This window comes from Molothrus aeneus, chromosome Z, assembly GCF_037042795.1.
Source record: "Molothrus aeneus isolate 106 chromosome Z, BPBGC_Maene_1.0, whole genome shotgun sequence".
Classification (NCBI taxonomy): Eukaryota; Metazoa; Chordata; class Aves; order Passeriformes; family Icteridae; genus Molothrus; species Molothrus aeneus.
The window spans coordinates 31370667-31393712 of NC_089680.1; the positions used below are offsets into that span (position 1 = coordinate 31370667).

At 39.0% G+C, this 23046-nt stretch overlaps 1 protein-coding gene across 1 annotated transcript in view; it reads left to right on the forward strand.

The window, feature by feature from the left end:
* The window catches only part of SV2C (synaptic vesicle glycoprotein 2C), a 119263-nt gene that overhangs the window by 19050 nt on the left and 77167 nt on the right, over positions 1-23046 (forward strand). The window contains exon 2 of the mRNA XM_066569735.1: positions 14294-14997. Coding sequence (XP_066425832.1) covers positions 14418-14997 — 580 coding nt within the window. The 5' untranslated portion in view covers positions 14294-14417. The remainder of the gene's footprint in view (positions 1-14293; positions 14998-23046) is intronic.

A 23046-nucleotide genomic window follows, 5' to 3' on the forward strand; every position in this document is an offset into this window, starting at 1 on the left:
ATATCTATCCCCAGGTTTCCCTCTTTCTTGTGAGTGGATTTTTTTTTCTGCTTTCCTTTGATCTCAAATGATTCATGACAGCTGGTGGGCCTTTATTTCAGAGAAGACTTGTCTGCTTTCTGTACAGCAGCAAACATGACAATGGCAGATACAAGACAGAAATTGCTAGTCGGTGTGCTTTTGGTAGAGGGTTGTGGTTTTTTTTTGCTAACCTTGAGCAATGAAAACTTGCTTGTCCAACTGCTTTGTGCTGTTCCTTCATTATTGAAATGCAGGATGATGCTTTCCACTGTGATTCTGAAAAATAAAAAGTACAAAATACATTGGAAACACTGATGATGGAAGCGAATTTTCAGGAGAAGTAGGTATGAGAAGGGAGATAGCCCTTGGCTTCAGAGGAAACAATTTTCTTTTGCATTTTTTTTTTTCCTTTTAAGGCAGCCTTAAAAGTGCAGAGATATGTTTGAATATGTTTGGCTAAAAAAAAGTTTTTATCAATAATGAAATTTCAACTTTACTAAGATTTGGGTAGTCATTCATGTAATGTGGGTAGAGTATGAAATCTCATTAACTTTTACTGGTGAAACTTAACTTATGTCATTCAGGTTGGATGATGTTTTATTCTTGTCAATTCTTGTTGAACAAGGTGATGCATTCAAGCTTGTGTTAACCACCACCCAATACAGATCCTGGAAGTAATATGTGCTTTGGGTGAATAGCAAAGTGACTGGAAGGGAGCACTTCTTCACTGAAGAAGTCCACAGGAAACACAGTATTCAAAGAACAAATTAAAACCACAGTGTTGGAAAACCACAATGATCCCACCTTGTCTTTAAAGAAATGATTTTTTTTTTTTAGTGTTTGCCAGGTAAAAGCATGTAGAAGCTTGAAGTAGCCAAATAGTGATCAGATTGATTGCAAAACTGACAAAAGCAATCAAAACTCTGGTATTTATGTACTGTAAGACAAAACGACCAGGAAGTATTAGATTTCAAAAGAATCCAAAAAAAAAAAAACCCTAAAACTTTGGACTAACAAAATTTTCTTGTATATGCTAATCTCTGTTTACAATTTGCTGTGGGAAAGACAGCAAGACATCTCAAAACATGTCCTAAGCTTTGTTCAGTCACCTTTTCCTAGGAAAGCAAGCTCTTGATTACATAAAAAATGAAGGAAAGCTTCATTCCACTGTAGGGTCTTAACAGTTTTGTTCCTAGTAATATTTTAATTTTTGTTCCTACTAATAATTTAATTAGTAGATATGACTATTTCAGATTTGGAACTCAGTCTAGCCTGTTAGGGGTGCATTGAACTGAGTCTAATTCTAAGGAATTAGACATTGTTATTACAACCAGAGAGTAGGTAATATCTATTTTCTCTTCAATAATTCTTTTGCTGTCAATATTGAATCTTTTTTGTAGGTCAAAAGAAAGCATGAAAAAGGCCTGATAAGAGAGGTTGGAGCATAGATGAACCTTCACTCCAGACTGTGACCTTAGGTGGAACTGTGGATCAAAGGGGTTTAGGAGACTGATAAAGAGTGAGATGAATTAGACATGACTGTGTCAGCATTAGGATGATAGTGCTCATAAAACTTACCAGCATTGTATCATCCTTCTTCAGGATATTCTTTGAAAGATATTTAGAGCATAGAAATAAAGCATGGAGGACTAATATAGTGGAAGTATAAAGTGAAGAATGTCCCACCTCCTAACTTTGTACCTACAATTTTCCACTCTGCCTTTCTTGGAGAATTTTTTTTTACAATATTATTGCATTTTTATCAGAGATTATTCAGTTAAGATTTCCTGATTTTCACTGGACAGAGTTAATAGCTTTTGTCTTAGGTTTGTGATTTCATTGTCTTATGTGGTCTGATTTCATCATACTGTTAGCTTTCCAGTTTGTACTGCTTAAAGGAGAGCTTTTGCAGATCCTGGTTTCATTGGTTATATATTCAGATGTAAGTGGGGAAGAATCAGGCCTGTGATCAAAAGCACTATAAGGAAAGAATTATTAGAGTTATTTGGTTTTGGTGATATGTTAAGGCTCTAAGGAGCAGTTAAAGGTAATATTTTTTGTTAAAGGCAGATGTCCTCAGGCATTTTACTGTCAGGCAAACGTTCTTTTTTCTGAAAAAGGTTATGAAATTTCAAGTAAAAACAAGCTAAAAGCAATTCCACTTGTTTTGTTCTAATTAGTTAAATAGTTTAATAGTTTTGTTCTAATTAGTTAAGTAGTTTAAGAAGAATTGGGCAGGTAGAGCATATGGTGCAGAAACAGTTATCTCTGCAGGTTTAATGAGAAAGAAAAATAGTAAAATGGGAAAAAGAAGATTGCAATGTACCATAAAGACCCTGTTTCTGCTGAGCTCAGGATCATTGATGTGTACTAGGTAAATGAATTCCCATGCTCATCTTGCATACGTCTGTTGTGTCTGCAGAGAGGATGCAGTGACAAGTGCTGGTACAGGACCAGTGGTGAAAATACCATCCAAGCAGGGAGAGTGTTGGGGACAGCCACTGGTGGTGGCACTGCTGCCTTGCAGTATTGTACACAGTTCTGTCTACTGCAGCTAGAGCTGGAAGAGTGCAGCCAAGGGATGTTGTTAGCGTTTAAAAAAACATAATCACATAAACGATTATATGTGGTGCTTTTTATTTAAGACCTCTGGGAGTTGGGGTAGTTTCCACCCAAATCTGATTCCGACCATACATTTGAGGTGAACGTGTTTTATACTCTATCATTACATAACTTTCATGTTAATTATTAAACTTTTGTTCTATTGTATACACAGATTTCAGCTACACATAGCCCCCTTTAAATTTCCAACATAGTTTCTCACGATTCTTCTTATGGTTATGTAATAATTATATTTAATTACTAAATAATCATCACATCTAACAATTATATCTTTTATCATACTGCTTACTCAGGTGCAGTGATCTGAGAAAACACAAAGCCCAATATTTTCAAAGACTATTTTTAACATTTTCCAGGGCTCCACTATCATTCTCCCCCCTTTGAAAGCATTTTCACTTTACTATAGGTGTAAATGTTTTCACTTGATACAGTCCTTTATTCCTCAATTTATATTTGGTGTTCTTCAAATCCAGGGTTGATGTGGATGCTATCACGAACTGGAGAACCAGAAGATGGTGGGCGTGGATCTCGAGTCAGTGCCTTTATTATTTTCTGCTTCCAGGACGTTTTCTTCTGTATCTCTCCCTTTAAGATGCTGTAAACTAACCAAATTGCTAAGAATACAATTAGTAAGATTATCACACTCTCAATGATGGATTTAATCCTTGAACTCACATCCCACCCTAACCCTTTAAAGATTTTTTCCTAACCAGCTTGTGGTCAAGTCCTTTTGCTCTTCTTGTGCTTCATGATTTATTTGTTTCAACTGATTGATGTCATATTCTACATCTGCAGTTACATTTAGGATATGAACGCAGCAATGATCAACTTGTCCCTTTAAAAATCCACATACTCCATACTCTTTCAGGAGTAACAAATCTAAGGCTAATCGATTTTATAAAGTCATTTTTTTGGTGGCTTGTACGTTTAATTCTTTAAATCCTTCCTGGGTGACTCTTGCCAATCTATCTACCTGACCTGTAAGTTTGTACAGCATCTCCCTACTCTGATAGTTTGCTCTAGGACCAAGTAATGACTCTAGGGCCCACCCAAATTTCACTCCACCAGAGGGTTCTTGCCAAGTGTCATCTGGATTTTCATTGTCTAGAACTTCTCACCTTGCTCTTATCTGCAGAAGCTCATGTTTTCTGTTAAATGGGGACTTTTCCAAATTGGACATAAGGTTGGAAGGCCTAAAGTAATCTCCTTTACTTCCCATCTACAGGCAGATGTGTTGTCCAGGTACCATCGCTTGCTGCCCATACAAATTGTCCTGGACCGCGTACTGTACTCCTGATACATCCTACAACTGCTTTATACTTCACTCTGCCTTGTTTATGTTTGATCCCTCTGCAAGCACAACCAATTTGTAGGGCTGTTGCCAAGGGTGGCATCTGTTTTATCTCTGCATCATCAGAAGTGCAGTCATACGTTTTATTACATGCCCACCAACTTACTTTGTCTGCCCTCGTTCTGCTACTGGTGGCAGTGTTCATTATTGCTGGATCTGTTTCATTCTCAGAGCCTTCCCACTTGATACACCAAGGGGTGTTTGCCATATATTGGAATTTTTGAAAAATACTCACAGACCACGCACTGTCCCAAGGCTCTGTCTGATCTTTCTGATCCTTGGCCTCACACTTCCATACCAGAGCGGTTTCTGTAACATTTTCTATAATCTTTTTATAGTGAGGTAAATAGCATTGCCATTGTGTGAGGCTTCCTGATACTCCCATAGGGGTTCCTAGTATGCCATCACTTAGAATACAGTCTTTCTGGCTCATGGGTCTCATCCATGTTCCTATTTTCTCCCAAGTTTCCTTGATTACTTGCCTTGATTCGGGTACCTGTTTGCATGTAATTGTTTTGTTCTTTTGTATTTCAGGTCGTTTTGATGCTATGATTCTCCAATTTACTGGGTCTCCTGCTGCCTTTGGTATTGGCAGACAGGCAGTTATTCTACTGGTGTTTTGCATTTTGGCAGTCTTTACTAATCCAATCATTACATTCTCAGCCCAAACTGCATTAGAAACCTTTATCACCTGTGTTTCTGTTTGTACCTCTCTCTTCATTCTAGAATGAAGAGTAGTTAGTTGATCACTAACATCCCAAAGACATTAGTGACCATAACGTTAGCACAATTACTGATAGTATTCTCAAAGTAATTAAACACATCTTATCTGCAGCCTTGTTGGTTCCACAGTTTACACAGTCCATGATTCAGGATGGATTTTCTTCACTTGGGTGTAATGAATCCAGGGGTCCACGCCAGCTACTTTGACTGCCATAAAGGGGGTCAGTAGCACTTGATGGGGTCCACTCCACTTTTCTTTCAGTGGTTCTTCGTTCCAGTTCTTGATGTACACCTCGTCTCCTGGATGTGTGTTATGAACTGGGTTCTCGAGAGTCAGTGGTCTATTCCACTCGAGGATGCTCCGGAGCCAAGCTAAAGTTTTCCCGAGAGACAGAACATAATTATACACTTCCTGCTTTCCTGTGATGTGTACATTAGGGTTAGGCTCAGGAGATTCATATGGCTTCCCATACAATATCTCATAAGGTCTGACTGACATCCCACTCCTAGGCTTTATCCGAATCCTCAACAGTGCTATTGGCAAAGCCTGGGGCCACTGCAGTTTGGCTTCTTGGCATATTTTACTGATTTGCCTTTTTAGTGTCTGATCTTCATTCTCTCTACCTGTCCACTCGACTGGGGTCTCCACGGTGTGTGGAGGTCCCAAGTTATCCCCAGCAATCTACTTACCTCTCTTACTACTGTAGCTATGAAATGGGGCCCCCTATCTGATGATACCCCTAGGGGTACCCCGAACCTGGGAATAATCTCCTGTAGTAACCACTTAACTGGTTCCTTTGCTTGGTTCGTGCGACAGGGAAGGGCTTCTGGCCACCCAGAGAATGTGTCAACCCCCACCAACAGGTATTTGTATCCTCAAGTTCTTGGCAGTTCTACAAAATCTACCTGCCAATAGTCTCCTGGCTCTATTCCTATCTGAATTCTTCCTAGCTGTGCTTGTCGCCTAGCCACTGGGTTGTTTTTCAAGCAGATATCACATTTTGACAATACTGATTTTGCCATTGTTAACATCCGTACCAAAATTAAACTCTGCTTTAGCAATTTTACCAATGCCTCTGCTCCCCAGTGACATTCGTTATGTTTAATTTGTAGAACTTCTCTCATTATCAAGGGAGGGACCACTATCTGTCTTGTGCAGTCACATACCATCCCTCTGAATTCTTTTGTGCATTTAGCAAACGTGCCAGTCTCTTCATCTTCTACTGAATATTTTGGTTCTGGAGGCAAGTTGAATTGGGATTCATTAAGCTTTAAAGGCTTTAAAGGTATCAATGCCATTGTTGTTTGCACCCTTCGAGCAACCTGTCGGGCTGCCCAGTCTGCTTTTCGATTTCCCTCACAGATTTTGGAGTTTCCTGCTTTACAGTGTATAATTGCCACTTGTTCAGGTTTTTGTACTGCTTTTATCAATTGCAGGACTGCATCCTGATGTTTAATGTGCGTACCTCGAGAGGATATTAATCCTCTTTCTTTCCACAGTGCTCCATGTACATGCACTTGTATCATGCACCACTCCAAAAGCATATTTTGAGTCAGTCCAGATATTTACCTTTTTCCCTTCACTTAATTCTAGTCCCCTGGTTAAAGCAACCAGTTCTGCCTTCTGGGCAGATGTATTTGGTGGTAATGCCTTTGCCTCCACTACTGTATTGACTGTTGTTACCGCATATCCGGCGTATCTGGTTCCGTTTTCCACCAAGCTGCTCCCATCTGTAAACAGCTCCTACTCTGGCTGCTCTAGTGGGACGTCCTTCAGGTCTTCTCTTGCTGAATAGGTGTACTCTATTACCTTTACAAAGTCATGCTCTAATGGGCCTTCTTCAGTTGTGGTACCTAGGAACAAAGCTGGATTCAAAAGGTTAGTTGTTTTTAATGTGACATCATCCTGCTCAGTCAGGACTACCTGGAATTTCATCATCCTGCTTGGCGATAGCCAATGGCCCCCCTTCTGCTCTAAGACAGTGGTTACCAGGTGTGGTACATAGACATCTATGTGCCTTCCCATAGTAAGCTTCCTGGCTTCTTGTATCAGCATCACAGTGGCTGCAACTGCCCGCAGACATGGAGGCCACCCGGCACTTATGTTGTCAGGTTGTTTGGAAAAGTAGCCCACCGGCCTTTTCCAGCTTCCCAGACGTTGGGTCAGGACTCCTCGTGCTAGGTGCAGCCTTTCATGTACAAACAGCTGAAAATCTTTAGACAGATCAGGTAATCCTAATGCTGAAGCAGTTGTCAGTGCTTCCTTTAATTTTAGGAAGGCTTTTTTCTGTGGTTTGCCCCAGGTGAATGGCTGCGTCTTCTGAGCTTCACACAGGGGCTTCGCATTCAGTCCATAGTCCATGATCCACAGGTGACACCATCCTGCCATCCCGAGGAAGACTCGCAGCTCATGTAGATTCTGGGGCTCTGGAATAGCACAAATAGCTTGGATACGGTTAGTGCCTAGTTTTTGTTGCCCTTGTGATATTTCACATCCCAGGTAGATCACAGTCTGTTGGGCAATTTGTGCCTTTCCTCTGGATACTTTATAACCTCCCAATCCCAGTGAATTTCAAAGCTCAATGGTTACCTTTATACAGGCTGCTTTTCTTCTGTAGCTATTAGTATATCATCAACATACTCCAACAACAGGTATTGGTCTCTTGGTACTTGCCCATTCTCGGTCCAAATCTCCAGCTCCTTTGCCAGTTGGTTTCCGAATAGGGTCGGCGAGTTCTTATATCGTGTCTAGGTGAGCTGGGTCTTTCTCCCATTCCCTGGGTTTTCCCACTCTCAGGCAAACAGTTTCCTACTTTCTTTGTCAAGGGGTATGCAGAAAAAGGCATCTTTTAAATCAATTACAGTAAACCACTTATATTTCTCTTTTACGGATGTTAGCAATGTGTAAGGATTTGTTACCACTGAATAAATGTCCTTTGTTATCTTATTTATTGCTCTCAAATCCTGCACTAATCTATACTCACCATTTGGCTTCTTTACTGGAAATATTGGTGTATTAAATTCTGATTCACATTCTTCTAAAATTCGGTATTTCAAGAATTTCTCAATAATCTTTACTATTCCTTGCCATGCTTCTGGTTTTATGGGATACTGTTTGACTTGTACAGCCCTCGCCCCTTCCTTTAATTCTACATGCACTGGTTGTGCCAATTTAGATTTCCCTGGTATATCTGTCTCCCATACAGAGGGAATCACTGCATCTTCTACCTCCATAGGGATAGAGGGAACAGGTGTTTCTTTGATCATTAATATCTGTCCCGTCTTTGATTCAGGTATTTTCATTATAAGCTCTCCATTTTCAAAGGTTATTACCGCATCAAGTTTCTCTAGCAAATCTCTCCCTAAAAGCGGAATTGGACACTCAGGTACGTATAGGAATTCGTGGTTTATAACTTTGTTCCCAAAACACAAATCTAGGGGTTGCAAGAATGGCTGTTTTTCCTCTTTCCCTGTAGCGCCGACTACTGTTGTTTTCTTGTCCCCAATTTGTCCTTGTAAATCATTCAATACCAAGTAAGTAGCTCCTGTATCTATTAGAAATTTGACCTCTTTATGTCCTAATTGTATATTTATAATAGGTTCCTTAACTTGTTCTACCGGTTCTATGTCTATTCAGCTGGTATACTCCCCCAAAACCATCCCCTTGGTAACCTGCTGGAACTGATTGCCCTGGTGAAACTGGTTATTCAAGTCTGGACATTGTCTTTTCCTGCCGAACTTCATATAGTTTAGACCAATTTATATTTTTGGGCACAGCATTCTGAAGCCCTATTTGGATCCACTCTTGCTATTTCTGTAGTCTCCCCATATCGCAAAATAAACTAGGGTCCCAATTTGGATCCTCAATTGGGAAATTCTCATCTAAATTCCCTGTTATGAGTCCGTTTCTGATGTCCTCTCTTACCCTTTCTTTGTCTGCCTTAAGTACCATCTCTTTCTCAGTAGAATCCATCAAAGTATCTAATATTACTTGTATGTCATCCCAGTCAGGATTTTGAGTTTTTATGACCATTTTTACTACTCATGCCATTTTATCAGGATTTTCTCTTTAAGTTCCGGCTGATTGTTTCCAAATAACTAAATCTGCAGGAGAGAAAGGCACTTTTACAAATACTGGCCCTTCCACTCCTACACCTTGTCGCAAGGGTGTAATTACAGTCCGTTTTTGTCTGCCTATGTCTTTTCTATCCATAACTGGGGCAAGGTTAGACTGACTCCTGGTTCTGTGGGCTACCGGGGTCGTTAATTCTCTCTCTCTCCTTTCTACCACAGTTAGGTTTTGCTCATCTTCTGAAGAAGAGGGATCAGTTGACGATAGGAGAGGAGGATAAAGAGGGAAAGGTGTACTAGACGAGACAGGTTCAGGACTAGGTGGGGTGTTGAGCAGGGAGTGAGATAGGGACAGATGGAACAGGTGGGATAGGGTTAGGTTCTCTTGTTCAAATGGAGCTACCTGTAAATCAATATCTGTAATAATTTTCCCTACTTAGGCTTTCTTTCAATGCCAAGTGTTCTAGACAATGTTCCTCACAAACCCCACACTTATTGCTTGCAGATGTTTTAACCATCATTAATCCACATTCATCCTGCCATTCTGGCTTTCCTGTAAATAGAAAAAGAAATCAACATATGGAACCTCATCCCATTTTCCTTCTTGTTTATAAAACGACATTAACTACAAAATAGTGTTATATTGCAAAGTACCCTATTTTTGCCATTTTTCACCATTCTCCAAGTCATATTCTGACCACCATGTATTACAATAATCAATCAACTTAGCTTTATGTAATTCTTCCCCAGAATTACTCTGTTTCCAATGTGCTAAGAAGCACCCCAAAGGAGAACTTTGCGGGATAGAGGTGTTGCCGCCCAAAATCCCTTTAAGTTTCTCCACTCCAAATATACCACAAATTGCCGAACCCGCAACGCTTTCGTGATTGTCTTATGGAATGGCGCCTAGGCTTGTACCAGCAGGAATTCCTTTAGCCTAGCCAAGCGTAGCTTTCACTGCGTCTTATTGGCAGGCACCCAAACCAAAGTAAAAAGCACCTTACCTTTCTCCCGGGGATGTTGCAAGCGGCAGAAGCGGTTGCAGCCGATCGAGCTCCCCGAGAATCCCTTGGTGCCGGCTGGAGCGTGGTCGAGTCGCGAAACTCGCTTCAGCAGCACCCGCAGGGTCCCATCTGGGTCGCCAAAATGTTAGCATTCAAACACACATAATCACAGAAGCGATTATATGCGGTGCTTTTTATTGAAGAGCTCTGGGAGTCGGGGTAGTTTCCACCCAAATCTGATTCCAACCATACATTCGAGGTGAACGTGTTTTATACTCTATCATTACATAACTTTCATGTTAATTATTAAACTTTTGTTCTATTGTATACACAGATTTCAGCTACACATTGCCCCCTTTAAATTTCCAACATAGTTTCTCACGATTCTTCTTATGGTTATATAATAATTATATTTAATTACTAAACAATCACCACATCTAACAATTATATCTTTTATCATACTGCTTACTCAGGTGCAGTGATCTGAGAAAACACAAAGCCCAGTATTTTCAAAGACTATTTTTAACATTTTCCAAGGCTTCACTATCAATGTGACTAGAGACATGAGAGAAAGAAAATTTGCTTAAAATACTGAAACATAGCTTTTAATCTGCTAGCATTACCCAAAATGAATCTGCTTCACACCAGCTTTGATGCCAGCTCTTGTTTATTTTAAATAACTTAATACTTCTATAAATAAGTACCCTTTATTGAGGATTCTATTCTTTATTAGGTTATACTGAAGTAAATACTACCCTGGAAAAATAAACAGAAGGCTTTGCACATGAAGAGATGAGGAGGAAGTTTGCAGGTATCCTGGTGAATTCGAGGATGGGTTGTTTTATTTTCTTAATTACTGAGAACACTTGCAAGATGATAGCATCTTCTGTTTGTGAATTAACATACTTCAGGTGCCCCATTTAACCTGGGATATAAAATAATTTGACAAGGTGGTAAAATTGGAAGTAGTTATGATCTATGAAATGCACATTTGAGTGTGACTTCCAGATCTGTTCTGAAGACTTTATTATCCTATATACGTATAGTTAATGCCACTTTTTGGAGTATCCAGTGAGTCTTCTTGCAGCCTATATTAAGCAAAGATCTGAGTCTTTGTGGGAGTGAGTTTTCTGACTTGTCTTATATTTATATCTTTATGGGATCTCACTGATTTAGTTTGTTACGTCCAATCTTTATTTCAGATGTGTCACAAGCTATACAGAATGCTAAGTGTAGTGAAATCTGTGAATGTACCAGTGGAAAAGAATAAATATTAGAGCAAAAGGATGCTTTGATTTTTATTTTGTGTGCATCTTTGAGTGTTTTTACAAATTGTTTTTTTTTTTTTTTAAGGTGTTTCCTGAAGGAGTATTTCTGTTTCTGGCAGAAACACTAGTTTCCTGGGATTTTTTTTGTTTTAGTTGAAGGAATTGAATAGGAATATGGTGTTTGCTTTAGTGAAAGTCAGTGAACGTGTTGGCTGAATTGGTTGGTACAAAGAAGAGTGTATAGCTAGACTATCATCTCTGCTTTTGCTGCTTTATGCTACTCAGGTAGACATTAATCCTTACTCTGTTAGACTTTCCAGTTACTTACTTGTAGTAATCAGTCCAACATAATTGAAAGGGTGGGAAGCTATCATGCATGGGCTGTAAATTATTCCTCTTTGTACTTATCACCTTAAGGCACGGATTTCAATTCATTAAGAAAGCAAAGCTGTTTTAAAAAACAGTGTTCAGATTAAGCATTTTGCTTGGAAACTTCAGCAAGATAGAAAGACATTTCTGATTTCTGCCCAGACAGAAATTTTGCTCTGTCTGTCTGCATGTTTTTGGATGACAGGGTTATCATAATTTTAGTGAGTATGAGCAGGTGAAATTCCTTGTTGATGTACCTGGTTTATCACAAACTGCAGAGTAAGTTCAGTTACTTTTGCAAATTTTAATTTTTTTGAGTCTGTTGAACTCATGGGGTAGGTGTACTACAGAAGGGTAAGGCATGGTTTTACCAGTGTTGGCTCTTAGACTCTTTGTTCATTTGGTATTGCTAAACTCCTGCTTTCTTCAAGATATATGTATACATACACACACACACACACACATATATGTATATATATATGTGTGTGTGTGTACATATATATATATATACACATATATATATACATATATATATATGTATATATATATATATATATATATATATATATATATATATGTACACACACACACACACACACACACATGCACCCTTTAGTAATGGGGAATTTGACAACTGAACACCCTTGCTGGACAAACAAAAAGAAATAAATATCAGTCTAAGAATGAGAGGAATTCAGAATTTAGGTTAAATGGGTTGCATGGACACTGTAAAATTATCTAAAATCTAGGAATACACTGTACTCATTAGCACTCAGAAAAGTACCTGTTAGGATTTCATGGAGTTCTTGAAAGTATTTGTAGAAGGTTTCAGCAGATCCATGGATGTTTTGATGCAAGTTCAGTAACAGCTAGTAGATACTTCTAGCTAGAAAGATAACTTCTACTGAGCACCTTGAAAACTCTAATTAGAGAAAAAGCTCTAATTAGAGAAACTGCCTTGGCATAAAAGATTCACCAGGATGACCTACTTAAAAGGATCATCATGCACCTAAAGTCAGGCTACAGTTTGCAGTCATAAATATTACATCAGGACCTTTTTAAGACTGCATTTCTCTTCCAGTAAATGCTTCAGTTCCCATTAATAGTTGAGTAGTGCCATCACATCTGATTTCTTTGAGAAACAGTCAAAGTATATGAAATTAATCCAGAGGAAGATACTAAAAGACTTTTTTTACTATAGGTGAATTTCTATTATTACAAAGCTAGGGAAATATCTTTTCTCTTCTAAAGTCATGTCAATGTGATTGTAGGCTTCATTTTCTTGTATCAGAAGTACATCACATCCTTAGTTTATTTAATGCAGTCTGTAGTTTTTTCCTATCCCTCAAAACACTATCAGCCCTAAAACTTATGTCTGGAGTATACTTCTGGAGACAGTTTATGCAATAGAATGAATAAAGGACAACTTCTTAAAGCCATTCCTTGGTCTCCTCCCATAAAGCTCTGAGGGCAGTTCACACTGCTTTAGAAAGGGTAATAAGATTAGCTTCAGAAATTTCCATCTATTTTTACTCCTGCATATCTCACTGCCTCCTTAGTTGCATTACTGCAGTTTTTCTGAGGTAATGCTGGAAAATAGATCATTAAAATGATCATGATTAAAAAGAATCTTTTCCCCAAGCTGGAAGCAGGCCATGTTTTCTTAGAAGCACTGCTAAAAACCTTGCTTGCTTTCTCCCAGGGGGGAGGCTTCTACAATCTGTTGCAGTGTCCAGATTCACTTATGTGCACATGTGCACACACGCACACATGCACTCACACACACACATACACTTTGGACACGTGAGTAATGGTGCAATTTTGTAATTGATTTTAGCTGTGCTAACTACAGACTGTTGCCAAAAAATGATTCTGCATTTCTTCCTTCTGTATGCTTGCATGCTGCTGTCATTTCTTTCTCCCACGCCTAGTGATAGTGCAGATGTGTGTTGAGCAAATGTCTTGTAGATATGCCTGAAAACCGCACAGAGGAGAAGGGAATGGTTAGTCTTAAGTCTAATGAGCAAACTGCTCTTGACTCATTGTGTCTGCAATTGGGGCTGCACAAGATTGAAAGACACAGCAGGGGAGCAGGGAGGAGAACTGGGGAAAATGTCTTGGTGCTTTCATGCAGCTTGGTTATTGGGAGCTCATGCTGGACTAACACTGGGAGATGCATTAGCTGATAACACACAGTTGCTCCACTCTGTCCCTACTGTGGGTATAGATAGCGAAGAAAGGAATGTGTCTGTCCATGACTTAGGTATTGGGAATCTCTAAAGTGTGAAAGTGCCCCCACTTCTGCCCACATAGCTCCCCACACTGAATTTTTTAGGGTGGGATTTCATATTGCTAAGACTTGGTGTGAATGCCCTGTAAATGCACTGGCCAAATTCAGTCAGCTTTGAGACACTGGTACAGATTGGAGGAATACTAACTTTCTACAGGATTTGTGTTAAATAGAAGGCTAGAGAGATATTTCATGGTAGCTCACTGAGAGAAAGGTTAGTGTTTGTAGCCCTTTCCTACAAAACAGGGAGTTCAAATGAGAAAGGATATTGCAGACAGAGTCAATCTGATGTATGGAATTGCTTGGTTTCTTTCAGAATAAAACCTGCTATCCAAGACTAGACAGTAAAAAATTGAATTCTGAAGATTCTCTGATAGTGATATTAAATTTATCTTTTGCATATTTTCCTTGTAACCTGTGGTATTTGTATCTCTGAAGAAAATGCAGGCTTTTATATTTGAAGCCCTCTATTCTGAAATTCAGTGCTTAAATAAAGATTGGGATGATTCTGTATCAGTGTGAAGAGGCATCTAAAAATAGCAAAGTATAAACTTTTTTCTCTTGTATTTTACAGGTTGAATATTACAGCTTCACTTGTACCTGGGCTTTTTCCACTGATGTCCAATACCCAGTAGACATTCCAAACAATATTTGGCAGGTGCTTTTGCAGCCTAACAGCAGTCCTTCTCTGACACAGGATGGAGGACACCTACAAAGACAGGACTTCACTAGTGAAAGGGGCCAAAGATATTGCTAAAGAGGTGAAGAGGCAAGCAGTGAAAAAAGTTAATAAAGCAGTTGACAAAGCCCAGGATGGCTACACACAGAGGTCCTACAGTCGATTCCAGGATGAGGAAGATGATGATGATTACTATGGCCAAGGAGGAAGTTATGGTGTAGAAGCTAATGATGACGAAGGATCAAGTGAAGCAACCGAAGGACATGATGAAGATGATGAAATTTATGAAGGGGAGTATCAGGGAATCCCCAACATGGGGCAGGGTAAGGATGACATGGTGGCCTTAGGTCAGTCCATGCGTGATGAATACAAGGATCGTCATGAACTGGAAACAGAGAGGAAAGCTGATGAAGAAGAGCTGGCACAGCAATATGAATTGATAATACAAGAATGTGGCCATGGTCGTTTCCAGTGGGCCCTCTTCTTTGTGCTAGGAATGGCCCTAATGGCTGATGGGGTTGAAGTGTTTGTGGTTGGATTTGTGTTGCCCAGTGCTGAAACAGATATGTGTATACCCAATTCTGGATCAGGATGGCTTGGTAAGTAAAGTTCTTCATTCTATCTTTTTGCTATTAAAATATTCACTTATAGTAAGACTAAATATGTATTTGTCAACAGAGAAGCTTTTATAAAAAGAGGTTTGTCTTGAATATAAATACAATTATTTAAATTAAAATTAATTATATGTATTAAGAATTTAATTAATGTTGTAGTTTTATTTTTAGATTATTGTTTTCTTAGTCAGTCAGTAAATAAATCACTAAAGAGAAAGACCACACTGTAAAACTTAATAAGGAGAGGGACAAATTTTGTTCTCGTATACAAGAGTAGATGTCCAAATGAGCTAATCTAAAAAAAAGTAAAACCACAAAACCAGCCCACAGATGGAGAATTGGAGTCTTGTTGAAATTATAAAGGTGTAATAAAGAGCAGATGATACCGCTGTATAGCAACGTTTTCACACATGAACCTTTGAAATGGTGAGGTGAAATTAAAGCTAGAAAATGAAAAAATTCCAGTGAAAATGCTATCTATTACAGCCTTTCACTCTTTTTGTTTTTAGTCCTTTTATGCCAATGACTGCTCTCCAGCCATCCAAAGAGAATGCTGTTTACTTAGGGTCAGAGTGACAGAAGAATGAACAAGAGCCTGAGGTGTGCTTTTTGTGTCCATTCTGTGGATGGCGATAGGCTGTGTCCCACCCCCTTGCCTGCTCCCTCCTGTGGTGTGGAAAACAGGCAGTCTGGGCCAGTTTTGTGTGGCTTGGTAAGAGCAGCAGTGCTGCAAATCGGGTCCATGCTGTCTTCCCTGGACATGCCTGGGCACAGAAGGTAAAACAAGGCTCTCATGGGGCAGGGCTGGAGAAAAGTTGTAGAAATGGTTCCCCAAGGAAAAGGGGAGATAGGAGCCTAGGCAATTGGGACAAAGCAGGAAATGAAATGTATATGTGTAAATAAGTTACTTGGGCCTGAAGACTGGAAAAAAGGAGGATTTACAAGACATTTAAAAGCCTTTGTTTTGTAGCAGATGTTCTGCTTGCACCCTCCATCTTTGCAGCAGATGTTTATGTTCCAACAGATCTCATTTTAGCTTTGCTCAGTTTCCTGACATATTGATACCAGCACTGAGGGTCTGTGGGTTTCAATACTGTGGACTGCAGTCTCCCACAGTTACATATCTAAGTCTCCCTCCAGGTGACAGGAGCATAAGTGGAAACAGATGAGGAGTTCTCAGATAACTGTGTCCTTTGCATTATTCTTTGCTATTTGATCATTTGTTATTAGAACTACTTTGCCTGTAGTGCAGTGATTAAACTTAAAATGGAGGGAAATAAATTATTACAGTTTTAATGGTTAAAGAGATTATATGCTGAATACATATAATCTGTTTTTTATTGCTTGTTTACACTAAATGCCAACATTGTATGTGTCACGGTTGGACCTGTGAGCTTTCAAGTCTACTTCTTAAAGAAGGATGAGAAACAAAGACAATGCAAACCTGTATCACTAGATAAATGTCAATGAGTCAGTGCCGATACTAACATACAATGCATCTTAGAAAAGTAGTGAATACCCAATTTGCTTTTTTAACATGATTTTTTCATCTAGTCCTTGGCAGCTGACTTCAAAATCTACTTTAATATCTTTAAAATCTACACCTCAATTTTTATAATTTTTGTAATTTTTATAATTTTTATACTGGTAGAACAAAAATCCTTTTTCTCACTCCCATTTTTAATTACTGATAAACCTGCTTGTTTTACCACATACACCCTGCTCAACAAATGAAAGAGTCAAAATTGTCTTTGTTCTCCAGGGTGATAAAATATGAGGGTAACCCCCAAATCTCCAGTTAATTAATATTACATTGTATTTTCTACAAATAGTATTCTTTCTAAACAACTGCATTAAATATTATGGAGGTATTTGGAATTGGCAGTGGGGAGTATTGTCCCCAGAGTAACAGGGGCCATGAGTATTCACATCCACCTGTTGGGGTCTGACCTATGTCAAGAAGGTTGAAGATTTCCCTGTCACTAGAGTTCTTATGATGCTGTCTTGAGATGTACTGGAATAAGTCTGTAAGTGTTTAACTAAATTCAGTACAGAAGCTGTTAAATACATCATAGTTACAAGTATTTGTATATTTGTGTGTGTGTGTGTGCGTGTGTGTGTGTGTGTAAATGATGCTTGTTGACAAAATTAAGGTAACAGCTCTGGAAAACTCAACTGTGCAAGCAATGTATTCTCATGCCTGAAATATAAAAATCATAATATATCTTCCTATTGCAATAATATAAAACTAGCCTCTCTGTTTTGGTATTAACAAATAATTGTGTACTAAACAATTAACACACAAAAGCAGGAAAGAACAGTGATAAGCAATTTCTTTCCCAGTGTGTATTGAGGACATTGCAACACGTGACTGCTTTAGCAATAATTTCACCAAAAATGTATTTCTTGCCCATTGTTACCAAAAATGTATCATAAGCTGCAAGTAATCAGTACACTAATTTACATATGGCTTATAAACAGAGTAGATATGCTGCTTGCAGACAGCATAACCTTAATTCCACTGATACAAAATATTCATTGTACCAGTGAATGCTTAGTGAAAGCTTTTTTATGTTTTCATAACTGAGCCCTCACAACCATGCATTTCAATTACTTTGCACTTGTGATTTCACATTATAATTACATCCTAACTGAGGTCTTCCAGACAAGCATAATTCTTTTTCTCATGATTAGAATTCCGTAATCCAGAGGATTCTGACATTGTTAGAATAATAGTGTCACAGGACTAATGTTAAGAGTTATAAGGTAAAATCAGTACACTTATACAGTATTTATTTTTCAGGCAATTTTCTAGACTGTCAAAAGGCACACTAAGAGCATCTTAATTTCTCTTTGAAAAAGCATTCATTGATTTAGTTGTAAAAACTAATTTCTCATATATCATGCCATGACAGTTTACTAGGGAACTTGAGCTAATTAAAAACATGTGACAATATTTATTGACCCTCCCTGTTGCATCTTTTATTTTTTCAAAATTCACTTTCACAAGGACAATTTCCCAAAATCCTTCCATATTGACCCTTGCATGAGCTTGAAATCACTGTTTATTGATCACCAGCTATGTCTCAGAGACTATAAAGTCACATAACAAATGTGCTGGTGCCATGAACTAGCCTCAAGTTGTCTTTTGAATTCATTAATAAACCAATACTTTTTCATCTCAAGTAAGTGGTTTTCTTAAGAAGAGGGCAGTTGACTAGCTTAAATTATTCAACATTATAGTGACACGTCATAAAGCATGAGAGAAAGGTGTCCTTGATGTATATATAACTTGGCTGTACTTGCTAACTCCTGCATTTAAGTGGATTGACACTGGCCTCTTGGGTTCTGGCACCAATGGGATGAGACTGTACCTTCGTGAGACAGGTGGTGGGCTCAGGCGTAAAGATGTTATTTTAACACTTTTCCTGCTTGCATCTTACCTCTTTGGTTTGATCAGTCAGAAACAGACTGATCTTAGGTTCATTCTCTGGGCTCTGGTTTGGATATACTTTTCTATCCAATTTTTCTCTGTCTTTGCATTCAGATTGGTCTTTGCATTCAGATTGCTCTTAAGTTTCATTGCGGGGTTTTGGGGTTTTTTTTGTTTGTTTGTTTGGGTTTTTAGTGGTGGTGGTGGTTTTTGTTGTTGTTGTCATTGTTGTTGCTGCTGGTTTTGCTTTGTTTTAATGTAAAATTTTTATTATGGTTTTTTCTTTCCTCAGCATGTCTGCAGAAACAATGTTTTTCCTAAGCTAGGCAAAGCTAGTCTTTCCCAGGTGTATCTGTTCAGGCTGCCTGAATGCTCCTTCTGACTGTCCTGTCTCTGGTTCTCCCATGGGACCTGTAAGGGCTCACCCTTTTGTGTAGGACCCCTGACAGCTGCACTGCTGTCATCATTGTTGGCAGCACATACAGGCTGACTCCTGCTCAGCTGGTCTTGAGGCCACTCCTCGCAGCATCAGTTGGCACCTTTTTCAGATGGACACCTCCATTCCTTTTTTGTTCCTTTTCATAGAATCATAGAATAGTTTGAGTTGGAAGGGACCTTTAAAATGTCATGCAATATGCAGGGACAGCTTTAACTCAGTCAGGTTGCTCAGAGGCCCATCCATCTCAATAGTAAAAAAAATCTCAACATCTCAGGATTTAGTGATTATTTTTAAATCTTCTATTTTTATTTTTTGCATGTGTACCATTAGGACATCTTTTATAGAGGCCAATTGCTTCTCACTGATTTCTAATAGTCTCCCTGGTCTCTTTTGAATTCCTATATGATCCTCTGTATGAAATTTAGACTGAATGATCTCTGGAGGCTGAATAGTCTTTGACTCTGTCCTGTCTTACCATTGCGTTAACCTATGTGTTAGTCAAGACTTTGGTACAGATTCAAAGATAGTACTGTAACAAACTTAGAAATAATTTTTATATGTAAAAGACATTCTTAGCTGATGAGCCAGCCTACAGACATTTTCTTCCTTCTAAAAAACACAAGTATTGTGGTAAATCACTGGACTGATAATGCAGGTACTGTGAATATGAACAGCAACAAACAGCTTACTGTGGAAATAAAATTATTTTCTGAAACCTCACATTTAGTGTCACATAATACCTTGACCTAAGGGTTTTTTCTGTTATTTTCTGAACTTAATGATCAATTTTTTGTAGTATTTGTAGAAAGAAGAATATAATTGACATGACTAATTATTTTGGGCAAAAGCTGTTGTCTCAGCCTGGGACAACAGCCTACCCATTCTGCATTGATTACTAACTTGCATATTAGCTGCTTTAGTAACAGTGGTTCCCATGCCTACTCTGTCTTAAAACCTACCAAACATAACCAGCATAACTTTAATCCACACAGTTCTTTCTCTTTACATGAGAAGAAGTGCTCTCCAGAGGCTTGGTAGCTGATGTAATGTGCTTATAAGCTCTGCTAAGAATACCAAATGATCTCTGAATTTTTCCATTTCTTAGTTTAAAGAAGTACTGGATTGCCAGATCCTTGCTATTTAATTTGATTCTGGTTTTGCAATGATAATTTTTGCCAACTTTATATTCAACAAATACCTTCCTTCAAACTTAGCAAAGACGAATACAAGTCCTTCCATCATGACAGAATAACCCAAGGCATTTGTCGAAGCTAGTCACTAAAATGCTGGGGAGAAAACAGCTCTGCAGAAGGATCTGTGCCTTTTAGTAGTAAGCAAGTTGACATAGGACAGCAGTGCCTTGCAGGTGCATTGGCAAAAGTGACCAGTAAGCAGAGGGGAGTGATTATTTTCTGTTCTGAACACAGTAAGCCCACATGGTGGATTCTCTGTCCTGTTGTGGAGTCACCTGAAAAGGAGAAATTAACAAATGCAGGCAAATTTAGTAGAGAACCAGTAATGTCACAAGAGAAGTAGAGTACACAGATACAAGAAGCAAAAGGACCCGGTGTTTAGTAGCACAGAGGAAAGAGGTCTGAGGTGAATCTGTCTGTACTATTCGGCAACAAAATTGAGAGAAACTACTGTGAAGGTGAATTAATATTTTTCTCAAAGGAGCACAAAGATCAGAAGTTGTAGTTGGAGATCATCTGGTACAATGAAGAAAGTTCGGAGTGAGGTGGTCAACCAGTGGGAATGTTGCATAGAGAAGCTCTGGGATGTTTGGGAGATTCTCAAAAGCTGACTGAAGGCCTGAAGCAAAGTTATCTTGATCTGAGGGCAACTGTGCTTTTAGCTGAGGTCAGAATAAAGCTCTTCAAAAGTCTCTCCTAGCCAAAATTTTTCCAATGATGCAAATATATGATACTTCCTCCTACCTATGACTAAAACACAAGCTGCAGCTGTTGCACTTCAATAAGCTTTTAAAGGAAATGAGAGTTAGAATTCATGGATTGTACATAGGCTTGCTGTTTCAAACACACACTAGGGTCTAAATTAATTTAGGCAAAATCATATAGCTTTCATTACTTGTTCTTCTCCTGAGATCCGGCAGAAGGTAGAAGCACGTCACCAAATGGTGGTGAATGAGGGGCTGCACAACCTGAGTTTGATGGGAGTATTTTTTAAATATTCATGTATCTACATGCCTAGTGGGATTATTTGCTGGTTAAGAGGTTTGAATTTTAATACATTGTCACAAAACTGTCTTTACACCACAGTAAGCCTACTGCTGAGATAAGCAGTTATCTGTGTATAAAATTGTTGTCTTGTTTTGTTGAATATTAGTATAGGTCACAGAGATGGATGAGACCTCTTCCATGTTACTGCATAAAATACAGTGGGAGAAGGGGAGTGTCTTCTGGTTATATTCCAGTTATTAGTATGGTACTGCCTTTGTTATGACACAATACACCACAAGTGGCATAAAATAAAGGAAATACTGTTTCTCTTTTTCTTACTATGTTATGTTGATGATGACCTAGTAGATGTACTCTTAGACATTTGAAATTTGTATAAATTTCAAAGTATGAATTTTATTCAAGAGAGCATAGATAGCAAAAAAGTTAGGTCCTTAAATATGATCTGGTATATATACACAATAAAAGCATCTAGGTAAAGACTATTTACTATTGGAGCCATATCAGATGTTTGCTAGTGAGGTATCTCACTGAAATAACAGTGACAGTCTGTTGCACTTACAGTTAATAGTAGTAATAAATCTTTAGCAGCAATAGAAATATTTAGAAATAGAGCTGCAGTCATTGAAATGCATCCTAAATATTCCAGAACAAGGTGAAAATTGGTCTGTAGGATTAATGTCTTACTCCTTCAGAAGGAGATGCCAGAAATTCAAATGCCATCATGCATGCTGTTCACCTTTGGTGCAGTTCAGCTCCCTTGCAAATGACATTAATAAAGTCCTCCTACTCAGTGCTTTTCTCACTTCCCTTCCAAACAGTTTTTTGAGGGTGAAAAATTAAGGGACAGATCCTTACAATTTCTAAGCTGTAACAAAATATGGACATGTGAAAATGGTGGTTATGTCTGGTTTTGTTTTCTATGGGGAAAAAGGGGACAGTGGAGGGAATAGGCAAAGGGATTTTGTTTGTTATGACCTGGACTAAGCCTGTATCACATGGAACATCATGGACTGTCACGAGACAGGATCGGGGGGCACAGATTTAAACCATTAATGAAACACAGTGTACTCAGTGCTCTGTGCTGGTGCAGCCTCCCAGTGTAAGCAACTATCTAAGGTGGGTCATAGCTACCCTCTTTTTCTGAGTATGATGTTGCTCCCCAACCACTTTGTTGAAGCCAGTATTAAGAGGGTGAACAGACCCATTTCAAATGTTTTTCCCCTTTCAGGTTGTTTCCACATGCAGCTTTACTGCAAAGATCGATAAGGATCATTGACCCCAACCCATCATCCTGGTCAGGACAGCCCCAAGAATCATACCTGAGAGCCTGAGAGCATTGTCCAAACAACTTTGGAATTCTGTCAGGCTGGTGCTGTGACCACTGTTCTGGGGAGCCTCTTCCAATACCCAGCCACCCGCTGGGGGAGGAACATTATCTTGTTCCTGCCTAGACTTCCCCTGGCACAGCTTCATGCCATGTCCTCAGGTCATGTCACTTGTCACCAGAGAGATCAGTGCCTGCTCCTCTGCTTCCCCTCATGAGGAAGATGTAGACTGCAATGAGGTCTTCCCTCAGACTCCTTCAGGCTGACCTCAGCCACTTCTCATAAGGCTTCCCCTCGAGACCCTTTATCATCTCCATTGCCCTGCTTTGGACACTTTCTAGTAGTTTAATGTCTTATTTTTATGCTGTGGCACCCAGAACTGCCCCCAGCACTCGAGGTGAGGCTGCCCCAGTGCAGAGCAGAGCAGGACAATCCCTCCCTTGTCTGGCTGGTGATGCTGTCCCTGATGCCCCCAGGATACAGGTGGCCCTCCTGGCTACTAGGACACTGCTGACCATGTTCAACTTCCATATCCCTTTCCAAAGTGCTACTCTCCAGTTTTTAGTATCACTTATTAGCATAGAAAATTGAATTTAAATAATTATTGCTTGTAGTTTTCTCCAAATCTGTCTCAGA